Source organism: Heptranchias perlo, chromosome 39, assembly GCF_035084215.1.
Source record: "Heptranchias perlo isolate sHepPer1 chromosome 39, sHepPer1.hap1, whole genome shotgun sequence".
In the NCBI taxonomy this organism is placed as follows: domain Eukaryota; kingdom Metazoa; phylum Chordata; class Chondrichthyes; order Hexanchiformes; family Hexanchidae; genus Heptranchias; species Heptranchias perlo.
Genome location: NC_090363.1, coordinates 5,353,220 through 5,377,029, shown reverse-complemented (window position 1 = coordinate 5,377,029; position 23,810 = coordinate 5,353,220). Strand labels below are relative to the sequence as shown.

At 47.9% G+C, this 23,810-nt stretch overlaps 1 protein-coding gene across 1 annotated transcript in view; it reads left to right on the top strand.

The window, feature by feature from the left end:
* The first annotated feature begins 4,517 nt into the window (after positions 1–4,517).
* LOC137305146 (early estrogen-induced gene 1 protein-like) overlaps positions 4,518–23,810 on the top strand; it is a 31,919-nt gene continuing 12,626 nt past the window's right edge. Inside the window, exons 1-5 of the mRNA XM_067973941.1 lie at positions 4,518–4,880; positions 4,998–5,358; positions 14,483–14,603; positions 16,933–16,962; positions 22,416–22,532. Coding sequence (XP_067830042.1) covers positions 5,213–5,358; positions 14,483–14,603; positions 16,933–16,962; positions 22,416–22,532 — 414 coding nt within the window. The 5' untranslated portion in view covers positions 4,518–4,880; positions 4,998–5,212. The remainder of the gene's footprint in view (positions 4,881–4,997; positions 5,359–14,482; positions 14,604–16,932; positions 16,963–22,415; positions 22,533–23,810) is intronic.

Here is a 23,810-nt window from a genome sequence, read left to right as displayed (position 1 = left end):
AGCCAGCAAAACTTTAGCAAACGTTTTATCAATCTTAGTAAATCTGCCATGGTGCTGCACCAAGTGCAGTCTTCAGGTGAAGTGGGGTTAGAGGGCGGATATTAATTGGACCAGGGCGAACAGATGTAATCCAGTCCTCATTTTAAAGTAATACATTCTGTCTTTATTTTTACATTTCCTGTTACAATTTCCAATGTCCACATTTATAATGGAAACTGTCCATGTAAACTTGTTAGGCTGTAATTACACCCTCCTGCCAGTGGTGATGCTGCAATGCCTCCACTGGGGAGATGGTGTCATTTTATTGTGACAAGTTTACATAGACCGTTTTCATTATAAATGTGTACGAAGGAATTTAGAATGGGAGAATTTGACAGGAAGTATGCGCAGATTTAAATATGTAGATAGATAAATCTACACCATCTGAGAATGAACTCAGCACAGAACCTGTAGATAGATAGACCTGCACCACCTGAGATTAGTTAACTCAGCATGGAACTTGTAGATAGATAGATCTGCACCTTCTTACATAGGAACATAGGAAACACAGAAACAGGAGGCCATTCAACCCTTTGACTCTGTTCCGCCATTCAATTAGATCATGGCTGATCTGTATCCTAACTCCATCCACCCACCTTGGCTCCAAATCCCTTAATACCCTTGGCTAACAAAAGTCTATCGATCTCAGATTTAAAATTATTAATTGAGCTCGCATCAACTGCTTTTTGTGGGAGAGAGTTCCACACTTCTACCACCCTTTGCGTGAAGAAGTGTTTCCCAACTTCTCTCCTGAATGGCCTGGCTCTGATTTTAAGGTTATGTCCCCTTGTCCTAGACTCCCCCCACCAGAGGAAATAGTATCTCTCTATCCACCCTATCAACGCCTTTCAAAATCCTAAAAACCTCAATCAAATCACCCCTTAGTCTTCTATATTCCAGGGAATACAAGTCTAGTTTATGTAATCTCTCCTCATAATTTAACCCTTGGAGTTCTGGTAACATTATGGTGAATCTGGCAGCACTCTTTCCAAGCCCAATATATCCCTTTGACGGTGCGGTGCCCAGAACTGTACATAGTGCTCAGGTGTGGTCTAACATTTGGCTTTGTATAGCTGTAGCAAAACTTCCTCTCCTTTATATTCTAGCCCTCCAGTTATAAAGGCTAACATTCCATTTGCCTTTTTGATTATTTTTTTGTACCTGGCCACTACATTTTAGTGATCTGTGTACATGGACCCCTAAATCTCTTTGGACCTCCACTGTTCTTAACTTTTCCCAATTTATAAAATACTCCGATTGATCCTTTTTTGAATGATCCCACACTTGCCTGCGTTGAAATTCACCCACCACAGCTTTACCCACTCACTTAATCTATCAATGTCTCTTTGTAATTTTATGCTCTCGTCTACATTACTTACTATGCCACCAATCTTTGTGTCATCGGCAATCTTGGCTACATGGCTCTCTACTGTGTTATCTTTGATAAATATAGTGAAGAGTTGAGGCCCCAGCACAGACCCTTGTGGGACACCACTAGTCACTTCCTTCCAATTCGATTACATACCCATTAAACCTACTCCCTGTCTTCTACCACCTAACCAATCTCCTAATCAGGTCAATAATTTGACTTCAATTCCATGAGCTTTAACTTTAGCTAACCATCTCCTATTTGGTCCCTTATTGAATGCCTTCTGGAAGTCCATATAAACTACATCCATAGACATTCCCCTGTCTACTACTTTAGTTACTTCCTCAAAAAATTCAATTAGGTTTGTTAGACATGACCTACCCTTTGCAAATCCATGTTGTCTCTCTAATCAGCTCAAATTTCCCTAAGTGCTCAGTCACACAGTCCTTAATTATAGATTCCAATAACTTCCCCATAAAATATGTTAGACTAACAGGTCTATAATTTCCTGGTTTCTCTCTCTCACCCTTCTTAAATAATGGAGTTACATTTGCAATTTTCCAATCTAAAGGGACAATTCCTGAATTGAGAGAGCTTTGGAAGATTATGGTTAAAGCATCAGAAATTTCCTCACCTACTTCCTTTAAAACCTTGGGGTGGAAACCACCAGGTCCTGGGGATTTGTCAGTCTTAAGTGCAATTCTTTTTTTTCCAATACTGTTTTCTTGCTTACGTTAATTTTAGTGAGTTCCAGTCCTTGATTCATTATTAGTTTCCCTGGACTGTCAGGTTAGCTGAGATCAGCTAACTCAGCAAGGAACCTGTAGATACACCTGCACCATCTGAGATGAGCTAACTCAGCACGGAACCAAGGACCTGTGGTCTGTGCAGCATGTGTGCAGAGACAAAGTCACAGCTGAGTCCGAACATGTCCTACCTGACATCTGGATACGTCCCCTTGCCAGCAGTGTTCACTGGATAGCGATCAGGAGCGGGATCCCTGGCTAATTTATCAGCTCTCTAACCAACGAGCACTGAGGCCAATTAGATCAGAGAATTTTACAGCACAGAAGGAGGCCATTCAGCCCATCACAGCAATGCTGGCTTCCTTAAAGGGATATCCACTTAGTTCCTTTCCCATCCCCTTTCCCTGCACCCTTTAAAGATGTTCTTTTCCAAATATTGATACAATTCCCTTTGGGGCATCCCACACCCACGCAGTCCACTGTGTAAAAAGAAACTCTAACCTTTCTCACCATTCTTTCGAGGATTAAATTCATGGCCTCTAGTGACCAGCAGGAACATAAGAAATAGGAGCAGGAGTCGGCCATATGGCCCCTCGAGCCTGCTCCACCATTCAATCAGATCATGGCTGATCTTTGACCTCAACTCCATTTTCCCGCCCGCTCCCCATATCCCTCGATTCCCCAAAAATCCATCCATCTCAGCCTTGAATATATTCAGTGACTCAGCATCCACAGCCCTCTGGGGTAGAGAATCATTTTTTTCCCCCCTGGAATTACTTTTATCAAAACCTCTCATAATCCTGCTCCTCCCACAGTTCTGGCTGAGATCATGGCCTTGGGATCAAACCTGGTGGTTTCCTTGGTGACGTGACTCAGTTCCACGCTGGCCAAATACACATCGCAAAAGGGATCTTGAGGTATGATAGCACAATCGTTATGTTAATGGACTAATAATCTGAGAGACATAAGTTCAAATCCTGCCATGGTAGCTGGGGAATTTAAATTCAGTTAATTAGAATTTTTAAAAATCTGGAATAAAAAGCTAGTGTCGGTAATGGTGAGCATTAAACTACTGGATTGTTATAAAAACCCATCTGGCTCACTAATGTCCTTTAGGGAAGGAAACCTGATGTCCTTACCCAGTCTGGCCTATATGTGACTCCAGACCCACAGCCAATGTGGTTGATTCTTAACTGCCCTCTGAAATGGCCTAGCAAGCCACTCATTTGTACAATCCTGCTACAAAAAGTACCTTCAGTGGTTCAAGAAGGCAGCTCACCACCACATTCTCAAGGGCAATTAGGGATGGGCAATAAATGCTGACCTTGCCAGCGACACGCACATCCCATGAACTAATAAAATGGTACTGGAGACAATGCAAAAAAAGATTTACAAGGATGATACCAGAACTGAAAGGTTATAACTATCAGGATAAGACTGAACAGGCTGCGGGGGGGGGGAGGGGTGACCTGGTAAAGGTTTTTAAAATCATGAAGGGGTTTGATAGGGTAGACGTAGAGAAAATGTTTCCACTTGTGGGGGAGTCCAAAACTGGGGGCCATAAATACGATAGTCACTAATAAATACAGTAAAGAATTCAGGAGAAACTTCTTTAGCCAGAGTATGACGAGAATGTGGAACTTGCTACCACAGGGAGTGGTTGAGGTGAATAGCATAGATTCCTTTAAGGGGAAGTTAGATAAGCATGCGAGGGAGAAAGGAATGGAAGATTCTGCTGATAGGGTTAGCTCGTGTGGAGCATAAACACTAGCACGGACCAATTGGGCCGAATGGCCTGTTTCTGTGCTGTAAATGCTATGAAATTCTATGTAATAGGTCCACTGAGCTGTTTCATGACTGCAACCATACAGCACAGAAGGAGGCCATTCGGCCCATCGTGCCCTTGCCGGCCCTTTGAAAGACAGGTCCAACTAGTCCCACTCCCCCTGCCCTTTCCCCATAAACCTTTACAAGTATTTATTCAATTCCCTTTTGAAAGTTACGATTGAATCTGCTTCCACCGTCCTTTCAGGCAGCGCATTCCAGGATCATAACAACTCGCTGCGCAATAAAAATGTCCTTTTCAAGTATATAATCCAAGTATATGTCTGATAGGATTCTGTAAATGGCAACAAAAAAAATAAAATCAATGCATTGGAATAAAGTTCGCCGATCTTATCTGGGCTGGGCGGTAGCCTGGGTTACTATCTGATGCTTGACTTCGAAGCCTGCTATGCAGTGAATTGCAGTGAATGCAATGCTTGACTGACACGTCTCTAAGCCACAGAGAAGCGGGTTTCCCGAGACCGGGTTAACCCCACCCTCTCCTCCCCAATCAGCAGACAGGGCAGGGGCGGGGAGAATCGAATCCAACCCGATTCGGAAACGTGGGGCTTTGGAGCGAGCAACGTTCAAACTTAAACCTGGCTTTCATGATAAAGAATCAGGCGCCTGGTGACTGACCCAGCTCGCCAAGTAGTAAAAGAGAGGGGGCTGAGATTTTTGTGCTCGCCACTGACCCAGCTCCTCGCACTCATGTCATCTTCACGCCGACGGGAAATCGCCAAGACCTGAGCCAAGTGCTTTTTATATATATATATATATATGTATATATAAATAGACGGGACTCTTGTATATAAAGTCCTTCTTTAGCTTTCCTTTGTGGGAAGATTGAGCGAGAGAGCAGATCGAGAGGCTTAGGTGGCGTGTGTGCATTTATATATTGAGTGAGTGAGACTCTTTCTCTTAAGGCTTTCCACACTTGATTTGAAATCAACTTTGTTGAACAAGTTCTGCTGCCCGATCGGATCAAGGTATTTTGTTTGTTTATTTTTTTTTCCCAGTCTGTGACTTCCGCTGGTTAGGAGTGGGAGCTGTCCCTGTATTCTCTGAAATTGGTCTGAAATTGGAAAGATTTTATTTTGGATCAGAACTTCCGCAATCAAAAGTGACAACTGGACCCAGCGAACAGCAGTTACATGTGTTTTTTTTTCCGGTGCAAGAGAGAGAGAGAGATCCTTTGAATTTGCTGTTGTCGTTTTTTTCCCCCTCCTCTTCGATGGCTTTTCTGATGAAGAAAAAGAAGTTTAAGTTTCTGGTCTGTCTGACCCTGGAGGAGCTCTCAGCCGTACCTTTCGTCAATGGGATTCTCTTCTGTAAGGTCCGTCTGCTTCACGGTGGGACTTTCACTGATCTGTCCTCCAGGTAAAGTGTCCCTCATTCTCTTTTTTTTATCATTTATTGTGAGTTTGTGCGTTTTTCATAAATTTTGGATCCTGACCCAATTAAGAATAAATAAGTAAATGAATAATGAAAGAACTTGCATTTATATAGCGCCTTTCACAACCTTAGGGTGTCCCAAAGCGCTTTACAGCCAATGAAGTGCTTTTTTGAAGAGTGGTCGCTGTTGTAATGTAGGAAACGCGGCAGCCAATTTGCGCACAGCAAGATCCCACAAACGGCAATGTGATAAACGACCAGATCATCTGTTTTTTTCAGTGATGTCGGTTGAGGGATAAATATTGGCCGAGACACCGGGGAGAACTCCCCTGTTCTTCTTCGAAATAGTGGCCGTGGGATCTTTTACGTCCACCTGAGAGGGCAGACTGTTACATAGGAACAGGAGGAGGCCATTCAGCCCTTCAAGCCTGTTCCGCCGTTCAGTGAGATCATGGCTAATCTATGACCCAACTCCATATACCCGCCTTAGCCCCATTTGCCTTAATACCTTTGGATAACAAAAATCTATCAATTTTAATGTCTCATTCGAAAGACGGCAGCACCGACAGTGCAGCACTCCCTCCGTACCGCACTGGGAGTGTCAGCCCAGATTATGTACTCAAATTTCTGGAGTGGGACTCGAACCCACAGCCTACTGGTTCCTACCAAATAAGCCAAACTGACAAGATAAACAGTCTGAAAGAGAAAGACAGCTTAAGGTTTCAGGGTGGGACTCTTCACCAGCTATCTCTCTTTCAGATGGTTTGCGCTGTGCATTCCCAGCATTTTGTGCTTTTATTCCAGATTCCCGCCTTAGAACGAAGTAATCACTAAACATTAGAATATCAAGAAGCCAACATTTTTTGGGGAGAAAAGGAAAGTGGGAATTCTCTTTCCCCTCCCTCCCTCATCCACCTCGAACGGCTCCATGGAAAATTCAACAATTGATGAAGAATGGCAGTGGTTTTGACGGGTGATTAAGGGGTGATCTAATTGAAGTGTTTAAGATGATTAAAGGATTTGATAGGGTAGATAGAGAGAAACTATTTCCTCTGGTGGGGGAGTCCAGAACAAGGGGGCATAACCTTACAATTAGAGCTAGGCCGTTCAGGGGTGATGTCAGGAAGAACTTCTTCACACAAAGGGGAGTGGAAATCTGGAACTCTCTCCCCCAAAAAGCTGTTGAGGCTGGGGGTCAATTGAAAATTTCAAAACTGAGATTTCGTTTTGGGCTGACGTTTCATTGGAGTGCTGCACTGTCGGAGGTGCCGCCTTTCAGATGAGACCTTAAACCGAGGCCCCATTTGCACTCTCAGGTGGGTGTAAAAGATCCCAGGGCCACTATTTTGAAGAAGAGCAGGGGAGTTCTCCCCCTTGTGTCCTGGCCAATATTTATCCCTCGACCAACATCACTAAAAAAAACAGGTGATGGGATCATTATCACATTGCTGTTGTGGGATCTTGCTGTGCGCAAATTGACTGCCACGTCGGACAGAGATGGGGAGCACTGGGTCCCATCGCCAAGGAAACCGTTGCTTCGCCGACCGTGAGAATGCTCCACCATGGAGTGATGGGATGTGGGTCAGTTCTGCACTCGGTCAGTTCCATTAATGCCTTGCCCGCCCTGATGTAGAGCAGAGGCTTCATGGGCGCGGGGGGATAAAAAAAAGCAGTACTCCTGTTAAGTAGTCCTGTTATGGACGTTGTTATGGATGCTGGGATAACTCTGCCACCTAATAGCATCTCCTCGCTCCCTTTCACTTGAGAATAAAAAGAGGAGAGAGGACAGCATGGAATCCCAGCTCAGTAGGCCGCAAGTGGAGCCTCAGAGACACAGGAGGCAGCAGGTTTCTCGAGGGGCAACAGGTGAAAGGAGGTGGGGCCCAAATGCCCAGAGGTCATTTTAGAAGTACCACTGAGGTAGAGTGTGCTCGGATTGAAGCCTGTTCAGAGACTTGAACACCTAATCCAGGCTGACACACCCAGTGCAATACTGCCAGAGTGCTGCACTGTCGGAGGTACCGTCTTTCGGATGAGACGTTAAACCTGAGGCTTCGTCTGCCCTCTCAGGTGGATGTAAACGTTCCCGTGACACTGTTTCGAAGAAGAGCAGGGGAATTTTCAATATTTATCCCTCAACTACCATCACTAAAAACAGATCATTATCTGTGGGATCTTGCTTTGCCCAAATTGGCTGCCACGTTTCCCTAAAATACAACAGTGACTGCACTTCAAAATACTTCATTGGCTGTAAAAGTGCTTTGGGACGTCCTGAGGTCATGAAAGGCGCTATATAAATGCAAGTTATATACGTAGAGAAGATGTTCCCACTTGCGAGGGAGACCAGGACTAGGGGCCATAAATATAAATAGCCACTAATAAATCCAATTGGGAATTCAGGAGAAACTTCTTTACTCAGAGAGTGGTGAGAATGTGGAACTCGCTACCACAAGGAGTAGTTGAGGCAGATAGCGTAGATGCATTTAAGGGGAAGCTGGATAAACACATGAGGGAGAAAGGAATAGAAGGATATGCTGATCGGGTGAGATGAAGAAGGTTAGGAGGAGGCATAAACACCGGCATGGACCTGTTGGGCCGAATGGCCTGTTTCTGTGCTGTGAATTCTATGTAAGTCCTTTTCCCTAAACACCTGTGACTCCTTCATTTGGCGTCCCAGGTTCGAGACACCGAAACAGAACTCGGACAGAAAGGGTTAAGAAGTAACAGATCGCACTGTGTAAAAATTGGCACTCTGTTTATTGGTGCAATAAAGTGCCAGTGTACAAGGAGGCCCCTTCAACTGTCGGTCCGAAGTCTTGTACACCACACCCTGTACAGCTAGTGCCTCATGTAAGAACAGCACAAGAGATAGCTGGGAGACTTTGGCCCCGTGATAGTGACTGACCGTTGACCCGTTACGAGATGCGAAACCTTTACTGGGATGCCCTGCTCCCAACCCCCAACCCCCTTCGCGACCTCACATACGCAGCCATTGTTCATGAACCTGGACAATGTGTGTCCTACCTTAGGTGGAGAGCAGGAGATAGAGACAAGGAGCTGGAGACTGGGAGATGGGTATCACATCTCAGACCAACCAATCCTGACCTCTCATCTAAAGTCTACAGGGGAGGGGTCATTTTAACCTAACCTGCTGGGCGGGAATTCCACGGGATCGGGGGGAGCACTGGTTTTACATCCCGCCTGATATTAATCCCGGTCGACAACAATTGGAGTCTGCCCCTCTCAGGCGGACGTAAAAGATCCCACGGCCAGTATTTCGAAGAAGAGCAGGGGAGTTCTCCCTGGTGTCCTGGGTCAATATTTATCCCTCAACCAACACCTCGAAAAAGATATGATCTGATCATTTATCTCATTGCTGTTTGTGGGATCTTGCTGTGTGCAAATTGGCTGCCGCGTTTCCTACATTACAACACTTCAAAAAGGATGTCATTGGGTCTAAGGAGTTTTGGGACACCCTGAGGTTGTGAAAGGCGCTATATAAATGCAGGTTCTTTCCTGTTGTTGACATTGGGCTAATTGGGCTTTAGTTTTTTTTTAATTCGTTCACGGGATGTGGGTGTCGCTGGCAAGGCCAGCATTTATTGCCCATCCCTAATTGCCCTTGAGAAGGTGGTGGTGAGCTGCCTTCTTGAGCGAGATTTTACAACTGAGTGGCTTGCTAGGCCATTTCAGAGGGCAATTAAGAATCAACCACATTGCTGTGGGTCTGGAGTCACATATAGGCCAGACCAGGTAAGGACAGCAGGTTTCCTTCCCTAAAGGACATTAGTGAACCAGATGGGTTTTTACGACAATCCGGTAGTTTCATGGCCATCATTACTGATACTTGTATTTTAATTCCAGATTTTATTTAATTAATTGAATTTAAATTCGCCAGCTGCCGTGGCAGGATTTGAACTCATGACTCTGGATTTTAGTCCAGGTCTCTGGATTACTAGTCCAGTAACATAACCACTATGCTACCGTACCCTTGGGGTTACCTAGGGTTCGATCATTGCCCAGGCTCGATGTTTACTGATTTCAGTCCTGTCAATTCTTGGCAATCAGTGGTCACTCGATAATGATAATCAATGCCTCACAAATTTCGTTCCTGGTCCCTTCAGAATCCCTCTGTTGCAAACATCTGTCCCAGTGAATTTGTCAGTTTTAAATCCCCTTAATTTATCACACTGATCTGTCCCACAGTCTTCATAGGCCACTAGAAAGCTGAGTCTACTGCAGAAATTGGGCAGCAACTTAGTTAGAACTGGAAACTACTCACTCGATATTCCTTAATTTCACCATCTCTTTTAACTAAGAGTTCTAAGTTAATCTCACTTTTTTTCCCACAATTTTGAAACTTTTATCCCTTCAGATTGATTTGGATTTGTCAACTCACTTCCTGTGATAAACAGATAGAATCTAAACCACCCAGTCCCAGAGGGGGAAAGGACAGTGTCTGACCCACTGCACCACCCAGTCCCAGAGGGTGAAAGGCCAGTGTCTGACCCACTGTGGCCCCCAGTCCCAGAGGGGGAAAGGCCAGTGTCTGACCCACTGTGGCCCCCAGTCACAGAAGGGCAAAGGACAGTGTCTGACCCACTGTACCACCCAGTCCCAGAGGGGGAAAGGACAGTGTCTGACCCACTGCACCACCCAGTCCCAGAGGGGGAAAGGACAGTGTCTGACCCACTGTACCACCCAGTCCCAGAGGGGGACAGGACAGTGTCTGACCCACTGTACCGCCCAGTCCCAGAGGGGGAAAGGACAGTGTCTGACCCACTGTACCACCCAGTCCCAGAGGGGGAAAGGACAGTGTCTGACCCACTGTACCACCCAGTCCCAGAGGGGGAAAGGACAGTGTCTGACCCACTGCACCACCCAGTCCCAGAGGGGGAAAGGACAGTGTGTGACCCACTGCACCACCCAGTCCCAGAGGGGGAGAGGACAGTGTCTGACCCACTGCACCACCCAGTCCCAGAGGGGGAAAGGACAGTGTCTGACCCACTCTACCACCCAGTCCCAGAGGGAGAAAGGACAGTGTCTGACCCACTGTACCTCCCAGTCCCAGAGGGGGAAAGGACAGTGTCTGACCCACTGTACCAACCAGTCCCAGAGGGGGAAAGGACAGTGTCTGACCCACTGTACCACCCAGTCCCAGAGGGGGAAAGGACAGTGTGTGACCCACTGCACCACCCAGTCCCAGAGTGTGAAAGGACAGTGTGTGACCCACTGTACCACCCAGTCCCAGAGGGGGAAAGGACAGTGTCTGACCCACTGTACCACCCAGTCCCAGAGGGGGAAAGGACAGTGTCTGACCCACTGTACCACCCAGTCCCAAAAGAGGAAAGGACAGTGTCTGACCCACTGTACCACCCAGTCCCAGAGGGGGAAAGGACAGTGTCTGACCCACTGTACCTCCCAGTCCCAGAGGGGGAAAGGACAGTGTCTGACCCACTGTACCACCCAGTCTCAGAGGGGGAAAGGACAGTGTCTGACCCACTGTGGCACTGTGGACAAATTTCTCCACGCTGTTAAGGAGCTGGAACAGGGTTAAAATAGAGGAGTTGACCAGGATCTCCTACAGATGGTGCAGCAACAAATGATATTACGCAGTGTTGGACTTGAGGGTGAGGTTGTGCCGGGAAACAAGGAGGTGGGCGAGCAAGTGTAAATACACAGCAGCTGAGGTAATAAGAGATGGAATTAGAGGATCAGCTTAACTGCTTCTAAAACAGCTTTGTCACGAGGCGTTGAGTTGCTAAGAGATTTCCGAATTAAGAAGCTGTTTGGCCCAAGTTACAAATTTTTCTTTCTTTCGTGGCCTCTTTCTCGTCTCCCGGAAGAGCTGACTTACCGGTGTTGCCCGGTGCCGCCCGTTCTGGTCGCCCTTCACCACCAGGCCAGGGTGCCCATCTTCTCCACGCGCGCGAGTTTGGAACAGGGAATGTCGGCGGAATACTGGGGTGGGGTGGGGCAGGTGAGCAGGGATTCCCTCGAGGGAAAGGGGAGAAATTCGGGAGAGCTAAGGGTCCTGCAAAGCCCAGCCAGTGAGAGCGGGCCTTGGGCAGAGTTCCCCGGATTCGGGTAATCGGGTCAGACTGAAGAACGGGGAATGCTGGAGTGGGACATAACGGAAGAACTTGCATTTATATAGCATCTTTCACGACCTCAGGACGTCCCAAAGTGCTTTACAGCCAATGGAGTACCCTTTGAAGTGTAGTCACTGTTGTGATGTAGGGAAACGTGGCAGCCAATTTGCGCACAGCAAGCTCCCACAAACATTAATGAGATAAATGACCAGATCATCTTTTTTTAGTGATGTTGGTTGAGGGATAAATATTGGCCCAGGACACCGGGGAGAACTCCCCTGCTCTTCTTTGAAATAGTGGCCATGGGGTCTTTTACGTCCACCTAAGAGAGCAGACGGGGCCTCGGTTTAACATCTCATCTGCCAAGATAGCATTTTCAACAGTGCAACCCTTGCTTAGTACTGCACTGGGAGTGTCACAGGAGCATGGGAACAGGAGGAGGCCATTCAGCCCCTTGATCCCGTTCTGCCATTCAATTAGATCACGGCTGACCTGTACCTTGACTCCATCTACCCACCTTGATTCTGTAACCCTTAATTCCTTGCCTAACAAAAATCTATCAATCTCAGTTGTGAAATTTTTAATTGACCCCCCCAGCCTCAACAGCTTTTTGGGGGAGAGAGTTCCAGATTTCCACTCCCCTTTGTGTGAAGAAACGCTTCCTGACATCACCCCTGAACGCCCCAGCTCTAATTTTAAGATTATGCCCCCTGGTTCTGGTTTCCCCCACCAGAGGAAATAGTTTCTCTCCATCTACCCTATCGAATCCTTTAATCATTTTAAACGCCTCAATTACATCCTCTTTAATCGTCTGTATTCAAGGGAATACAAACCTAGACTATGAAACCAATCCTCATAATTTAACCCTTTTAGCCCTGGTTTCAATCTGGTGAATCTGTACCTGTCCACTAGCTTTTAGTGATTTCTGTACTTGGATCCCTAAATTTCTCTGCTCCTCCACAGTTCCTAGCTTCTCGCCATTTAGAAAATACTCTGATCGATCTTTCTTAGGTCCAAAGTGGATGACCTTGCAATTCCCCACGTTGAGCTCCATCTGCCACAGTTTTGCCCGCTCGCTCAATCTAGTAATGTCCCTCTGCAACTTTCTGCTCCCATCTACACCATTTACCGCGCCAGCTAACTTGGTGTCGTCAGCAAACTTGGATTTGCGGCCCTCTATTTCTTCATCTAAGTCGTTTATAAATATAGTGAAAAGTTAGGTTATGTGCTTAAATCTCTGGAGTGGAACTTGAACCCACGACCTTGTGACTCAGAGTCGAGTGCGCCAAATTGCCTTTAATCCTATTCCAGCTCCTCAGATACGCCTCAAAGCAATTCACTTACAACAAATTACTTTGAAGTACAGTAAGTGTGGTTATCTCGGTAAATATGTTAACCATTTTGAAACAGAGGTGACAGAGCTAGCAACTGAGCAACAAACTGGCATTCAAACACAGAGGACAAGGGTGGGGAAAAATACCGATTAATGTAATAAGACCAGTGTGGCAAGTCTGTCACACTTTGCGGGAGGGGCACAATTGCAAATTTTTTCTGTGTCACACTCGCTTTTCGCTAGCCGGATTTTCATATTTGCATAAAAAGTTTTGCATGGGGCAGAAACCCACTCACCTCCCCGACAGGAAGTCACAAAAGCTGCAAATCAAAAAATGGGTAACAGCGACCGATTGTTTTTTTTTGAAAAGCAAAAATCAAATCGATCCAAATATTTTTTTGGAAAAATCTTTTCTATGTTCTGTCAGCAACTGAACCAAGTAAAAATTTTGTGCGTAATCAAAATATAAAATGTAACATAATGTCAAATACCAAATGACATAAAATATAAACACAAAATAAAGTTACATATTCCTGATAATTCAGAAGTCATTTTTTGAGCTAAGCCTCTGGGTTTCTCTGCGTTAAAAACACTACATTAGTGAAAATTATTGTAATAAAATTGAATTGTCCAATAATTTGAATTACACAATGGAAGTAACAGCATAGTGGGAACTTCGGGCTTAAAATCTGAATTATCAGGTCATTTGAATCGAGCAACTTTGAATTGGGAACATTGCACGCACAAATTTTTAAAAATTCATTCGCAGGATGTGGGCGTCGCTGGCAAGGCCGGCATTTATTGCCCATCTCCAGTTACAACTGAGCGTCTTGCTAGGCAACTTCAGAGCGCAGTTAAGAGACAACCACGTTGGCGTGGGACTGGAGTCACGTGTAAGGCCAGACGGGGTAAGGACGGTAGGCTTCCTTCCCGAAAGGACATTAGTGAACCTAGTTGGGTATTTACAACAATCTGATAGCTTCATGGTCACTTTTACTGAGACCAACTTTTCAAATTCTCAAACTGCCCACGGTGGGATTTAATCTCATGTTCTCCGGATCATTAGGTCCGGCCTCTGGATTTCTGGTCCAGTAACATAACCACTACATTACCTTCCCCCTCAATGCATCGGTCCCTTCTTTTACTTTTACAATTCGATACAGTTTAAAAAAAATAAGTTTTGTGCTCACTGTATTTTTTTCTTGTGTTTCTTTCTGTGATGAGTCTTTAAACCAAGGCCCCGTCTGCCCTCTCGGATGGATGGAAAAGATCCCACGGCCACTATTTGGAAGAAGAGCAGGGGAGTTCTCCCTGGTGTCCTGGGCCGATATTTATCCCTCAGCCATCATCACAAAAAAACCCAGATTATCTGGTCATTATCACATTGCTGTTTGTGGGACCTTGCTGTGGGCAAATTGATTGATGTGTCTCCCTATGTTACAACAGTGACTACACTTCAAAAAATGTACTTCATTGGCTGTAAACCGCTTTGGCACGTCCTGAGCTGGTGAAAGGCGCAATTTTAAAAAATATTTAAAAATATACTTTATTTCATAAAATTTAAAGATACACACAGTTCAATGTAAACGGACAGAATTTCAAGCAATATAGCAGGGAATGCTTCTGTTCTGTGCTGGTGACTATATTTTAATTCATGTTTATTCCACACCCCCCTCCCCTCTAGGGAAGAGGTGCAGCAAAACAGCGTCCGCTGGCAGAAAAAGTCACGTTTCATGTGCAAGATGAGCGCCAGCACTGTCACGGGGGTCCTGGACCCCAGCATCTGCCGGGTGTCTGTCCGCAAGGTTTGTGAAGTTATTGCTTTAAAATTACATATTTTGTGAAGGGTTTCGATGGAGTCAGTAAGGGGGAACTGTTCCACTGGCAGGGGGGTCGGCTGCAGTCCAACCTGTTCTCAATTCAAAATAGCTTGATTCAAACTATCTGATAATTCAGATTTTAAGCTCTAAAATTCCCACTGAGCTGTTGTATTTGCATTGCTTGACCCTTTCAAATTTTTCACACCGATTTGAGTTTATACAGCACTTTGTGTTAAAAATAACGATGGGCCTTGATAGAGGAAATAGGGAGAAACTGTTTCCAGTGGCAGAAGGGTCGGTAACCAGAGGACACAGATTTAAGGTAATTGGAAAAGGGACCAAGGGAAGATGAGGACGTTTTTTTTCCTTTGTGCGCAGCGAGTTGTTACGATCTGGAATGCACTGCCTGAAAGGGCGGTGGAGGCAGATTCAATAGTAACTTTCAAAAGAGAATTAGATAAATACTTGAAAAGGAAAAATTGCAGGGTTAATGGGGAAAGAGAAGGGGGAAGTGGGTCTAATTGATAGCTCTTTCAGAAAGCCGGCACGGGCACGATGGGCCGAATGGCCTCCCTCTGTGCTGTCTGATTCTATGATTTTTATAGCTCCTATCTCTCTCTTCCACATCCCCCTTCGATTTTCCACTTTAAAATGAACTTCTCTTGACCTGGACAGACCAGGGAGGCCCCAGGCTCGAACCCCGGGGTCTCTACAGAGTTAGTTGGTCTCAGCCGGGGTGGAGGTAAGGAGGCTAAGGCTGGCCTGCGTGCCCCCCGAGGCAGAGTGAAATATGACCCAGGGCTCCTTCTCCTGACCTCTGTCCTGTGACCCCTGTTGGAAACCGGGTCCAATTCTGGCCTCTTGCTCATCCCCGATTTTAATCGCTCCACCATTGGGCGGCCGTGCCTTCAGCTGCCTGGGCCTTAAGCTCTGGAATTCCCTCCCTAAACCTCTCCACCTCTCTCTCCTCCATTAAGACGTTCCTTAAAACCTACCCCTTTTTCCAAGTTTTTGGTCACCTGTCCTAATATCTCCTTATGTGGCTCGGTGTCAAATTTTGTCTGATAATCGCTCCTTGGGGAAGTTTTCCTACGTTAAAGGCGCTATATAAATGCAAGTTGTTGTTGTAGGCGGGGCGCCGGGTGCGAAGCTCCTCACGGTCGAATAACCTAATTTCTTTATGATTTACCTATTACCTACAAACAAAATAAGGTAGCAGAATATACATTTTAATACACCTGAGAAATTCGGAGGGAGCTCTTGGGACAAGGGCACTCCAATAGGAGAGGGGAGGTGGAGGGGCTGAATGCTGAGGGGGATGGTCATTCCCCCTCCATTGCTCAGTCCTGGCCTCGGGCAGCAGGAGGGGAAGCCCGCACGAGAAAGGGGGCAGAGCTGTCTTAGGGCCTGTTTATATTAAGGTGCCCTCTGGCTACCGAGCTGCTGTTGAATAGGTTTGGTATTTAACTTCGAAAGCCGCCTAAAGCTGTCAATGAGCTGTTGAAAAGTATGCTGCTGAGGCCAGGAATGTGAAACGAAAACAAAGTGTGGGAACAGCAGCGGCTGGTAGAGAATGGACAGGTTTAAGGCCTGAACTAAAACTGGAAGGGAGGCGGGGCCCTGAACAACACAGAAGGGGGATGGGTGAGGAGAGGACAACAGCTAGAATCGGGAATGCAGAGAGAGGGACTTAATGGGTTAGATGGGCTTCCTTCCTTTTGATGGGAGGGCTTTACTCTGTATCTAACCCGTGCTGTACCTGTCCTGGGAGTGTTTGATGGGACAGTGTAGAGGGAGCTTTACTCTGTATCTAACCCGTGCTGTACCTGCCCTGGGAGTGTTTGATGGGACAGTGTAGAGGGAGCTTTACTCTGTATCTAACCCGTGCTGTACCTGCCCTGGGAGTGTTTGATGGGACAGTGTAGAGGGAGCTTTACTCTGTATCTAACCCGTGCTGTACCTGCCCTGGGAGTGTTTGATGGGACAGTGGAGAGGGAGCTTTACTCTGTATCTAACCCTGTACCTGCCCTGGGAGTGTTTGATGGGACAGTGTAGAGGGAGCTTTACTCTGTATCTAACCCGTGCTATACTTGCCCCGGGAGTGTTTGATGGGACAGTGTAGAGGGAGCTTTACTCTGTATCTAACCCGTGCTGTGCCTGCCCTGGGAGTGTTTGACGGGACAGTGTAGAGGGAGCTTTACTCTGTATCTAACCCGTGTAGTACCTACGCTGGGAGTGTTTGAAGCTATGATTGTAGCAGGTGTACTGTGTCAAGTATTTGTAGGGCTAACACATGATTCCTCTCTCTCTGCAGGAACTGAAAGGTGGAAAAGCTTTCATTAAGGTAAGAGCCCAGCCTGAGTGGAGAAACCCAGTCTCTGATCTATCCGGTTTCAGAGACCACGAGTCCTGGTCTGGTGGGAGACGGTTTCTAAGGGGGGATCATTTGATAGATTATTGGTGCCATGTGTCATCATGTGAGGCTGTGACATAATTGGTGTGGCCAAGTCTTTATGATTCCAAAGGGTGGTGGGGGGGTCCCTATGGGCTCAGCCGGTTTATCCGGTCAACAGCAGAGTCATAGAGACCAGAAAGCTCGCAGGTTCTGTCCCCCATTCTGTGCTGGTGATGGTTTGGCCGATATCATTGGCCTCGGTGCCTGTGGGTTGGGGGGAGGGAGATAAATCAGCCCGTGCCCCCTGGTGGAATGCTCAGGTTTGGGCCTCAGGTAACGACAAGATCAGGCCGACTGTGATGCTTCCATAGTCGAATAGCCGGAGGAACCTCCCTTGACTCGGTGTGCAGACGAATAGTGCCCAGGGTAGCAGAGGGCCAAGCATACTCTGGTAAGGAGTCAACATCTACAGGAGAGGAGGAAAATTTTTTTTTAAATGGAATGACGTGAATTGACCAACAAAAACTGATCCAGGCAAATTGTTCACAGTGTGGGGAAGTGTTCAACTCCCAGGGGATATGGGTTTAGACATGAGGAAGTTGGGGAATGAGAAGGAAAATCGTTAGGAAGGCGAATGGTATGTTGGCCTTCATTGCAAGAGGATTTGAGTACAGGAGCAGGGATGTCTCACTGCAGTTATACAGGGCCTTGGTGAGACCACATCTGGAGTATTGTGTGCAGTTTTGGTCTCCTTATCTGAGGAAGGATGTCCTTGCCATGGAGGGAGTGCAACGAAGGTTTACCAGATTGATTCCTGGGATGGCAGGACTGACGTATGAGGAGAGATTGGGTCGACTAGGCCTATATTCACTAGAGTTTAGAAGAATGAGAGGTGATCTCATTGAAACATATAAAATTCTAACAGACTAGACAGACTAGATGCAGGGAGGATGTTCCCGATGGCTGGGGAGTCCAGAACCAGGGGTCACAGTCTCAGGATACGGGGTATGCCATTTAGAACTGAGATGAGGAGAAATTTCTTCACTCAGAGGGTGGTGAACCTGTGGAATTCTCTACCACAGAAGGCAGTGGAGGCCAAGTCATTAGATGTATTCAAGAAGGAGATAGATATATTTCTTAATGCTAAAGGGATCAAGGGATATGGGGAAAAAGCAGGAACAGGGTACTGAGTTAGACGATCAGCCATGATCATTTTGAATGGCGGAGCAGGCCTGAAGGGCCGAATGGCCTACTCTTGCTTTTCTATGTTTTTATGTTGGCAATGGAGTGGTAGAATCAGTTACAAGGGAACTGGCATTGATGCAAACAGCAGAAGTGGGTTCAAGAAGCAATTCATGGCTGGAGGGAGAAGGAAAGAGGGATATGGTGGGGAGGTGTGGTGAGGGACTGAGGGATATGATGGGGAGGTGTGGTGAGGGACTGAGGGATATGATGGGGAGGTGTGGTGAGGGACTGAGGGATATGATGGGGAGGTGTGGTGAGGGACTGAGGGATATGATGGGGAGGTGTGGTGAGGGACTGAGGGATATGATGGGGAGGTGTGGTGAGGGACTGAGGGGTATGATGGGGAGGCGTGTTGAGGGACTGAGGGGTATGATGGGGAGGCGTGAGGGACTGAGGGATATGATGGGGAGGTGTGGTGAGGGACTGAGGGATATGATGGGGAGGTGTGGTGAGGGACTGAGGGATATGATGGGGAGGCGTGTTGAGGGACTGAGGGATATGATGGGGAGGCGTGAGGGACTGAGGGATATGATGGGGAGGTGTGGTGAGGGACTGAGGGGTATGATGGGAAGGTGTGGTGAGGGACTGAGAGATATGGTGGGTAGGTGTGAGGGACTGAGGGATATGATGGGGAGGTGTGGTGAGGGACTGAGGGGTATGATGGGGAGGTGTGAGGGACTGAGGGATATGATGGGGAGGTGTGAGGGACTGAGGGATATGATGGGGAGGTGTGGTGAGGGACTGAGGGGTATGATGGGGAGGTGTGGTGAGGGACTGAGGGGTATGATGGGGAGGTGTGAGGGACTGAGGGATATGATGGGGAGGTGTGAGGGACTGAGGGATATGATGGGGAGGTGTGGTGAGGGACTGAGGGGTATGATGGGGAGGTGTGGTTAATCTTTGAAAGAGGGATGGGCTTGTTTGACTTAATGGCATTTTTCTGTTCCTAATACAAAAATGTTGTTCACTTCGGAAAATATTGATGCGGGACTTATTCCTGATACTGGCGACATGCTCCTCATATCCGCACTGCACAGACTTAAGTGAAAACCTGCTGGTGATAGAAAAACCTGACTGTCTGAGACACTCTCTCCCCTATTCCCCTTTTCCTCTTCCTCTCTATCTCTCTCCTTCTCTGTCTATCTCTTTATCTTCACCCCTCTTCCTCTCTCTGTCATTCTCACCCTTGCTCAGTTTTGTTCTCGTCCTCTATGTATATCTCTCTCCATCTCCCCTTCTCCCTATCTCTCCCTCTTCACCCCCTCACTTTCCTCCTGCCTCTCCTCCTCGTCTCCCCTCCCCCTCCCCTTCCCCCTCCCTTTATTTCTCTCCATCTTCCTATTCTTTTCCTTCCCTTGCGTTCTCCATGCTTCCCCCCGTCTCGTTGTACCCGATCAGTACGACTCCAGATATTGCCCCTCTGAATATTCTCGTTGCTCCCTCTTTCAGATGAGACATTAAACCGAGGCCCCGTCTGCCCTCTCATGTGGACGTAAAAGATCCCATGGCCACTATTTTGAAGACGAGCAGGGGAGTTCTCCCCTGTGTCCTGGACAATATTTATCCCTCAACCAACATCACTAAAACAGGTTACCTGGTCATTATCTCATTGATGTTTCTGGGATCTTGCTGTGCGCAAATTGTCTGCCGTGTTTCCTACATTACAACAGTGACTACACTTCAAAAAGTACTTCATTGGCTGTAAAGTGCTTTGGGACATCCTGAGGTCGTGAAAGGCTCTATATAAATGCAAATCCGCCTACCTTCTTTCTCCAGTTGTACACCCTCTTCCTTCTCTCTGCCATCCCCAGGGGTTCCCCTCCTCCTACAAGCTGTAAATTCCAAGCTTGGTGTCACCTAACCACTGCGCCCTGACTTACCCTGTCGTCCCTCTTACTCTTTACAACCTTGGCGTTGTCAGGTACGAGCAGCCCCCGGGCCTTCACCTTGGTTTCTCAATAATATATTTAAAAGAAACTCAAACAGGGTATTATAGTAAAATAATGACTAGTTAACGATGTAATAACAAATATGAAAAAAACCCAACAGCAAGTTTGATCGAATCAGTCTTTTAATTAGTAACTTCAGGCACCAGCAGGTACTGAATACCTCTGCTGAGAAACCTAAGCAGGGCCTTATTTCCCATGACTGAGCCGGTTTCAGCCGGATGAGTCTAGTCAGATCCTGGCCTGGGGCCCTGGGCACGGTGCCAGGATGTCCTACACAATGCAGGTGTTTATTCAGGTTGCTATCAGCCTCCGCAGCACAGGTAATGGCTCAGCAAACAAAGGCTAGTGCCTGACTGACACGCAAGGGAGAGAGAGAGAGAGAGAGAGAGACAGACAGAGAAAGAGAGAGAGAGAGCGGCAGAGAGAGTGAGAGAGAAAGACAGAGAAAGACAGAGAGAGAGAGAAACGGAGAATGAGAGAGAGACAGAAATAGAGGGAGAGAAACAGAAATAGAGGGAGAGAATCAGAGAGAGAGCGAGAGCGAGAGCGTGTTATCCCAGTGGCAGAATCAGAGTCCTGTTTGCCTGTTCAGAGGCGGTTTGGTCGGATCAAAATTCTCATCAGCTTTATTTTCCTGATATCCACTCTCACATTGATAAGAGGGACTTAAGTAGGTATCAGAGAGAGAGAGATAGAGCAGCGGGAACTAGAGGGGAGGGCAGTGGGTGCTGAGGGGGGAGGGCAGCGGGTACTAGAGGGGAGGGCAGTGGGTGCTGAGGGGGGAGGGCAGTGGGTGCTGAGGGGGGAGGGCAGCGGGTACTAGAGGGGGAGGGCAGTAGGTGCTGAGGGGGGAGGGCAGCGGGTACTAGAGGGGGAGGGCAGTAGGTGCTGAGGTGGGAGGGCAGCGGGTACTAGAGGGGAGGGCAGTAGGTGCTGAGGTGGGAGGGCAGCGGGTACTAGAGGGGGAGGGCAGTGGGTACTAGAGGGGAGGGCAATGGGTGCCGAGGGGGGAGGGCAGCGGGTACTAGAGGGGAGGGCAGTAGGTGCTGAGGTGGGAGGGCAGCGGGTACTAGAGGGGGAGGGCAGTGGGTACTAGAGGGGAGGGCAGTGGGTGCCGAGGGGGGAGGGCAGCGGGTACTAGAGGGGAGGGCAGTGGGTGCTGAGGGGGGAGGGCAGCGGGTGCCGAGGGGGGAGGACAGCGGGTACTAGAGGGGAGGGCAGTAGGTGCTGAGGTGGGAGGGCAGCGGGTACTAGAGGGGGAGGGCAGTGGGTACTAGAGGGGAGGGCAGTGGGTGCCGAGGGGGGAGGGCAGCGGGTACTAGAGGGGAGGGCAGTGGGTGCTGAGGGGGGAGGGCAGCGGGTGCTGAGGGGGGAGGGCAGCGGGTACTAGAGGGGGAGGGCAGTGAGTGCTGAGGGGGGAGGGCAGTGGGAGCTGAGTGGGGAGGGCAGCGGGTACTAGAGGGGGAGGGCAGCGGGTGCTGAGAGGGACAGCAACAGATAGAGGGATGGGAGCAGCGACCTTCTGAAGAGTAGTGTGTATGATGGAGGGAGAGCTCTGGGCTACAATGAGGGAAGCTTGTGGATGTGATGGAGGAGAGCCGGGGGGGATGTAATGGGGAAGGGCTGTGGGCTATGGGAGGGGAGAAAGAAAGAAATATTTGCATTTATGTAGCACCTTTCACGATCTCAGGATGTCCCAAAGCACTTTACAGGCAATGAAATACTTTTTGAAGTGTAGTCACTGTTGTAATGTAGGAAACGGGGCAGCAATGTGATAATGACCAGATAATCTGTTTTTTTTTTAAGTGATGTTGGTTTGAGGGATAAATATTGGCCCAGGACACCAGGGAGAACTCCCCTGCTCTTCTTTGAAATAGTGCCATGGGATCTTTTACATCCACCTTCGACTGTGCAGCGCTCCCTCGGTACTGCACTGGGACACGGAGTCTCAGCCGGGATTATGTGCTCAAGTCTCTGGAGTGGGGACTTGAACCCACGACCTTCTGACTCAGTGGCGGGAGTGCTACCCGCTGAGCCACGGTTGTCGGGCACATTAGGCGAGGGTACGGTGGGGGGAGGAAGTGGGGGTGGTGGGCAGTACTGTGCTCTTCTCTTGCCTCGATCGCTGTCACTTGCTGGCACCGTGCACATCTCCTCCAGGTCTAAACCAGCCTTCTCTCTCCTCTCTCCTCTCCGCTGTGACGGTAGCTGGGCTACGTTGACCTGAACCTGGCGGAGTTTGCCGGTGCCGGTTCCACCGTTCGGTGCTGCCTGCTGGAGGGCTACGACACCAAGAACACACGGCAGGACAACTCCATCCTGAAGGTACGAGGGCAGGGTGGTGGAAGGCCGAAGCAAACATTCGGGAGCGTCAAACATGCGGGGGGAAGGGGGAGCGGGAAAGATCCTGATTTTCCGAGGGGCGTGGGAATCACGGCCAAAATAATTACAGGGTCGTGAATCGTGTCCAGCGCTCACTGTAGTGGAGAGGTGGAAATGGTACAAGGTCAAGGGTCCTATTGGGACGTCTCCTCTCGTTCACCATCGCCAATCGTCACACACGGGTTAGATACAGAGTAAAGCTCCCTCTACACTGCCCCATCAAACACTCCCAGGGCAGGTACAGCACGGGTTAGATACAGAGTAAAGCTCCCTCTACACTGCCCCATCAAACACTCCCAGGGCAGGTACAGGGTTAGATACAGAGTAAAGCTCCCTCTATACTGTCCCATCAAACACTCCCAGGGCAGGTACAGGGTTAGATACAGAGTAAAGCTCCCTCTACACTGTCCCATCAAACACTTCCAGGGCAGGTACAGCACAGGTTAGATACAGAGTAAAGCTCCCTCTACATTGTCCCATCAAACACTCCCAGGGCAGGTACAGCACGGGTTAGATACAGAGTAAAGCTCCCTCTACATTGTCCCATCAAACACTCCCAGGGCAGGTACAGCACGGGTTAGATACAGAGTAAAGCTCCCTCTACATTGTCCCATCAAACACTCCCAGGGCAGGTACAGCACGGGTTAGATACAGAGTAAAGCTCCCTCTACACTGTCCCAAACACTCCCAGGACAGGTACAGGGTTAGATACAGAGTGAAGCTCCCTCTACACTGTCCCATCAAACACTCCCAGGGCAGGTACAGGGTTAGATACAGAGTAAAGCTCCCTCTACAGTGATCACCTCCAGTGATCGATTCTGTTGTAACCCCCTTGCACCAGCGCAGGATATGTTGGGCACCGCACTGACCCCCTTGTATAGAGAACAGTAATGGAACCAGTTTAGTCCCTGCCTGCTTGGCAGAAGTTTGATCAGGTGGTGGATGGGATGTGGGCAGACACTTACTGTGAAACATTGAATCTGCATTTTCTGTAAAATTTGTTTTCATTTTGTTCAAACAATGAAATTACTGATGAATTATTTCCTTTCTTACTTTCTCTTTCTTCTCTTTCTCTTCCCCTCTCTACTGTTCTCTATCTTTCTCCATCTCTGTCTCATGTTTTCTGTCTTGCTGTCTCCCCATACCTCTCTCTGCCACTGTGTCTCCCTGTTATTCTTTCTCTCTGTCTCCCTCATGTTCTCTGTATTTTTAACTGTTACT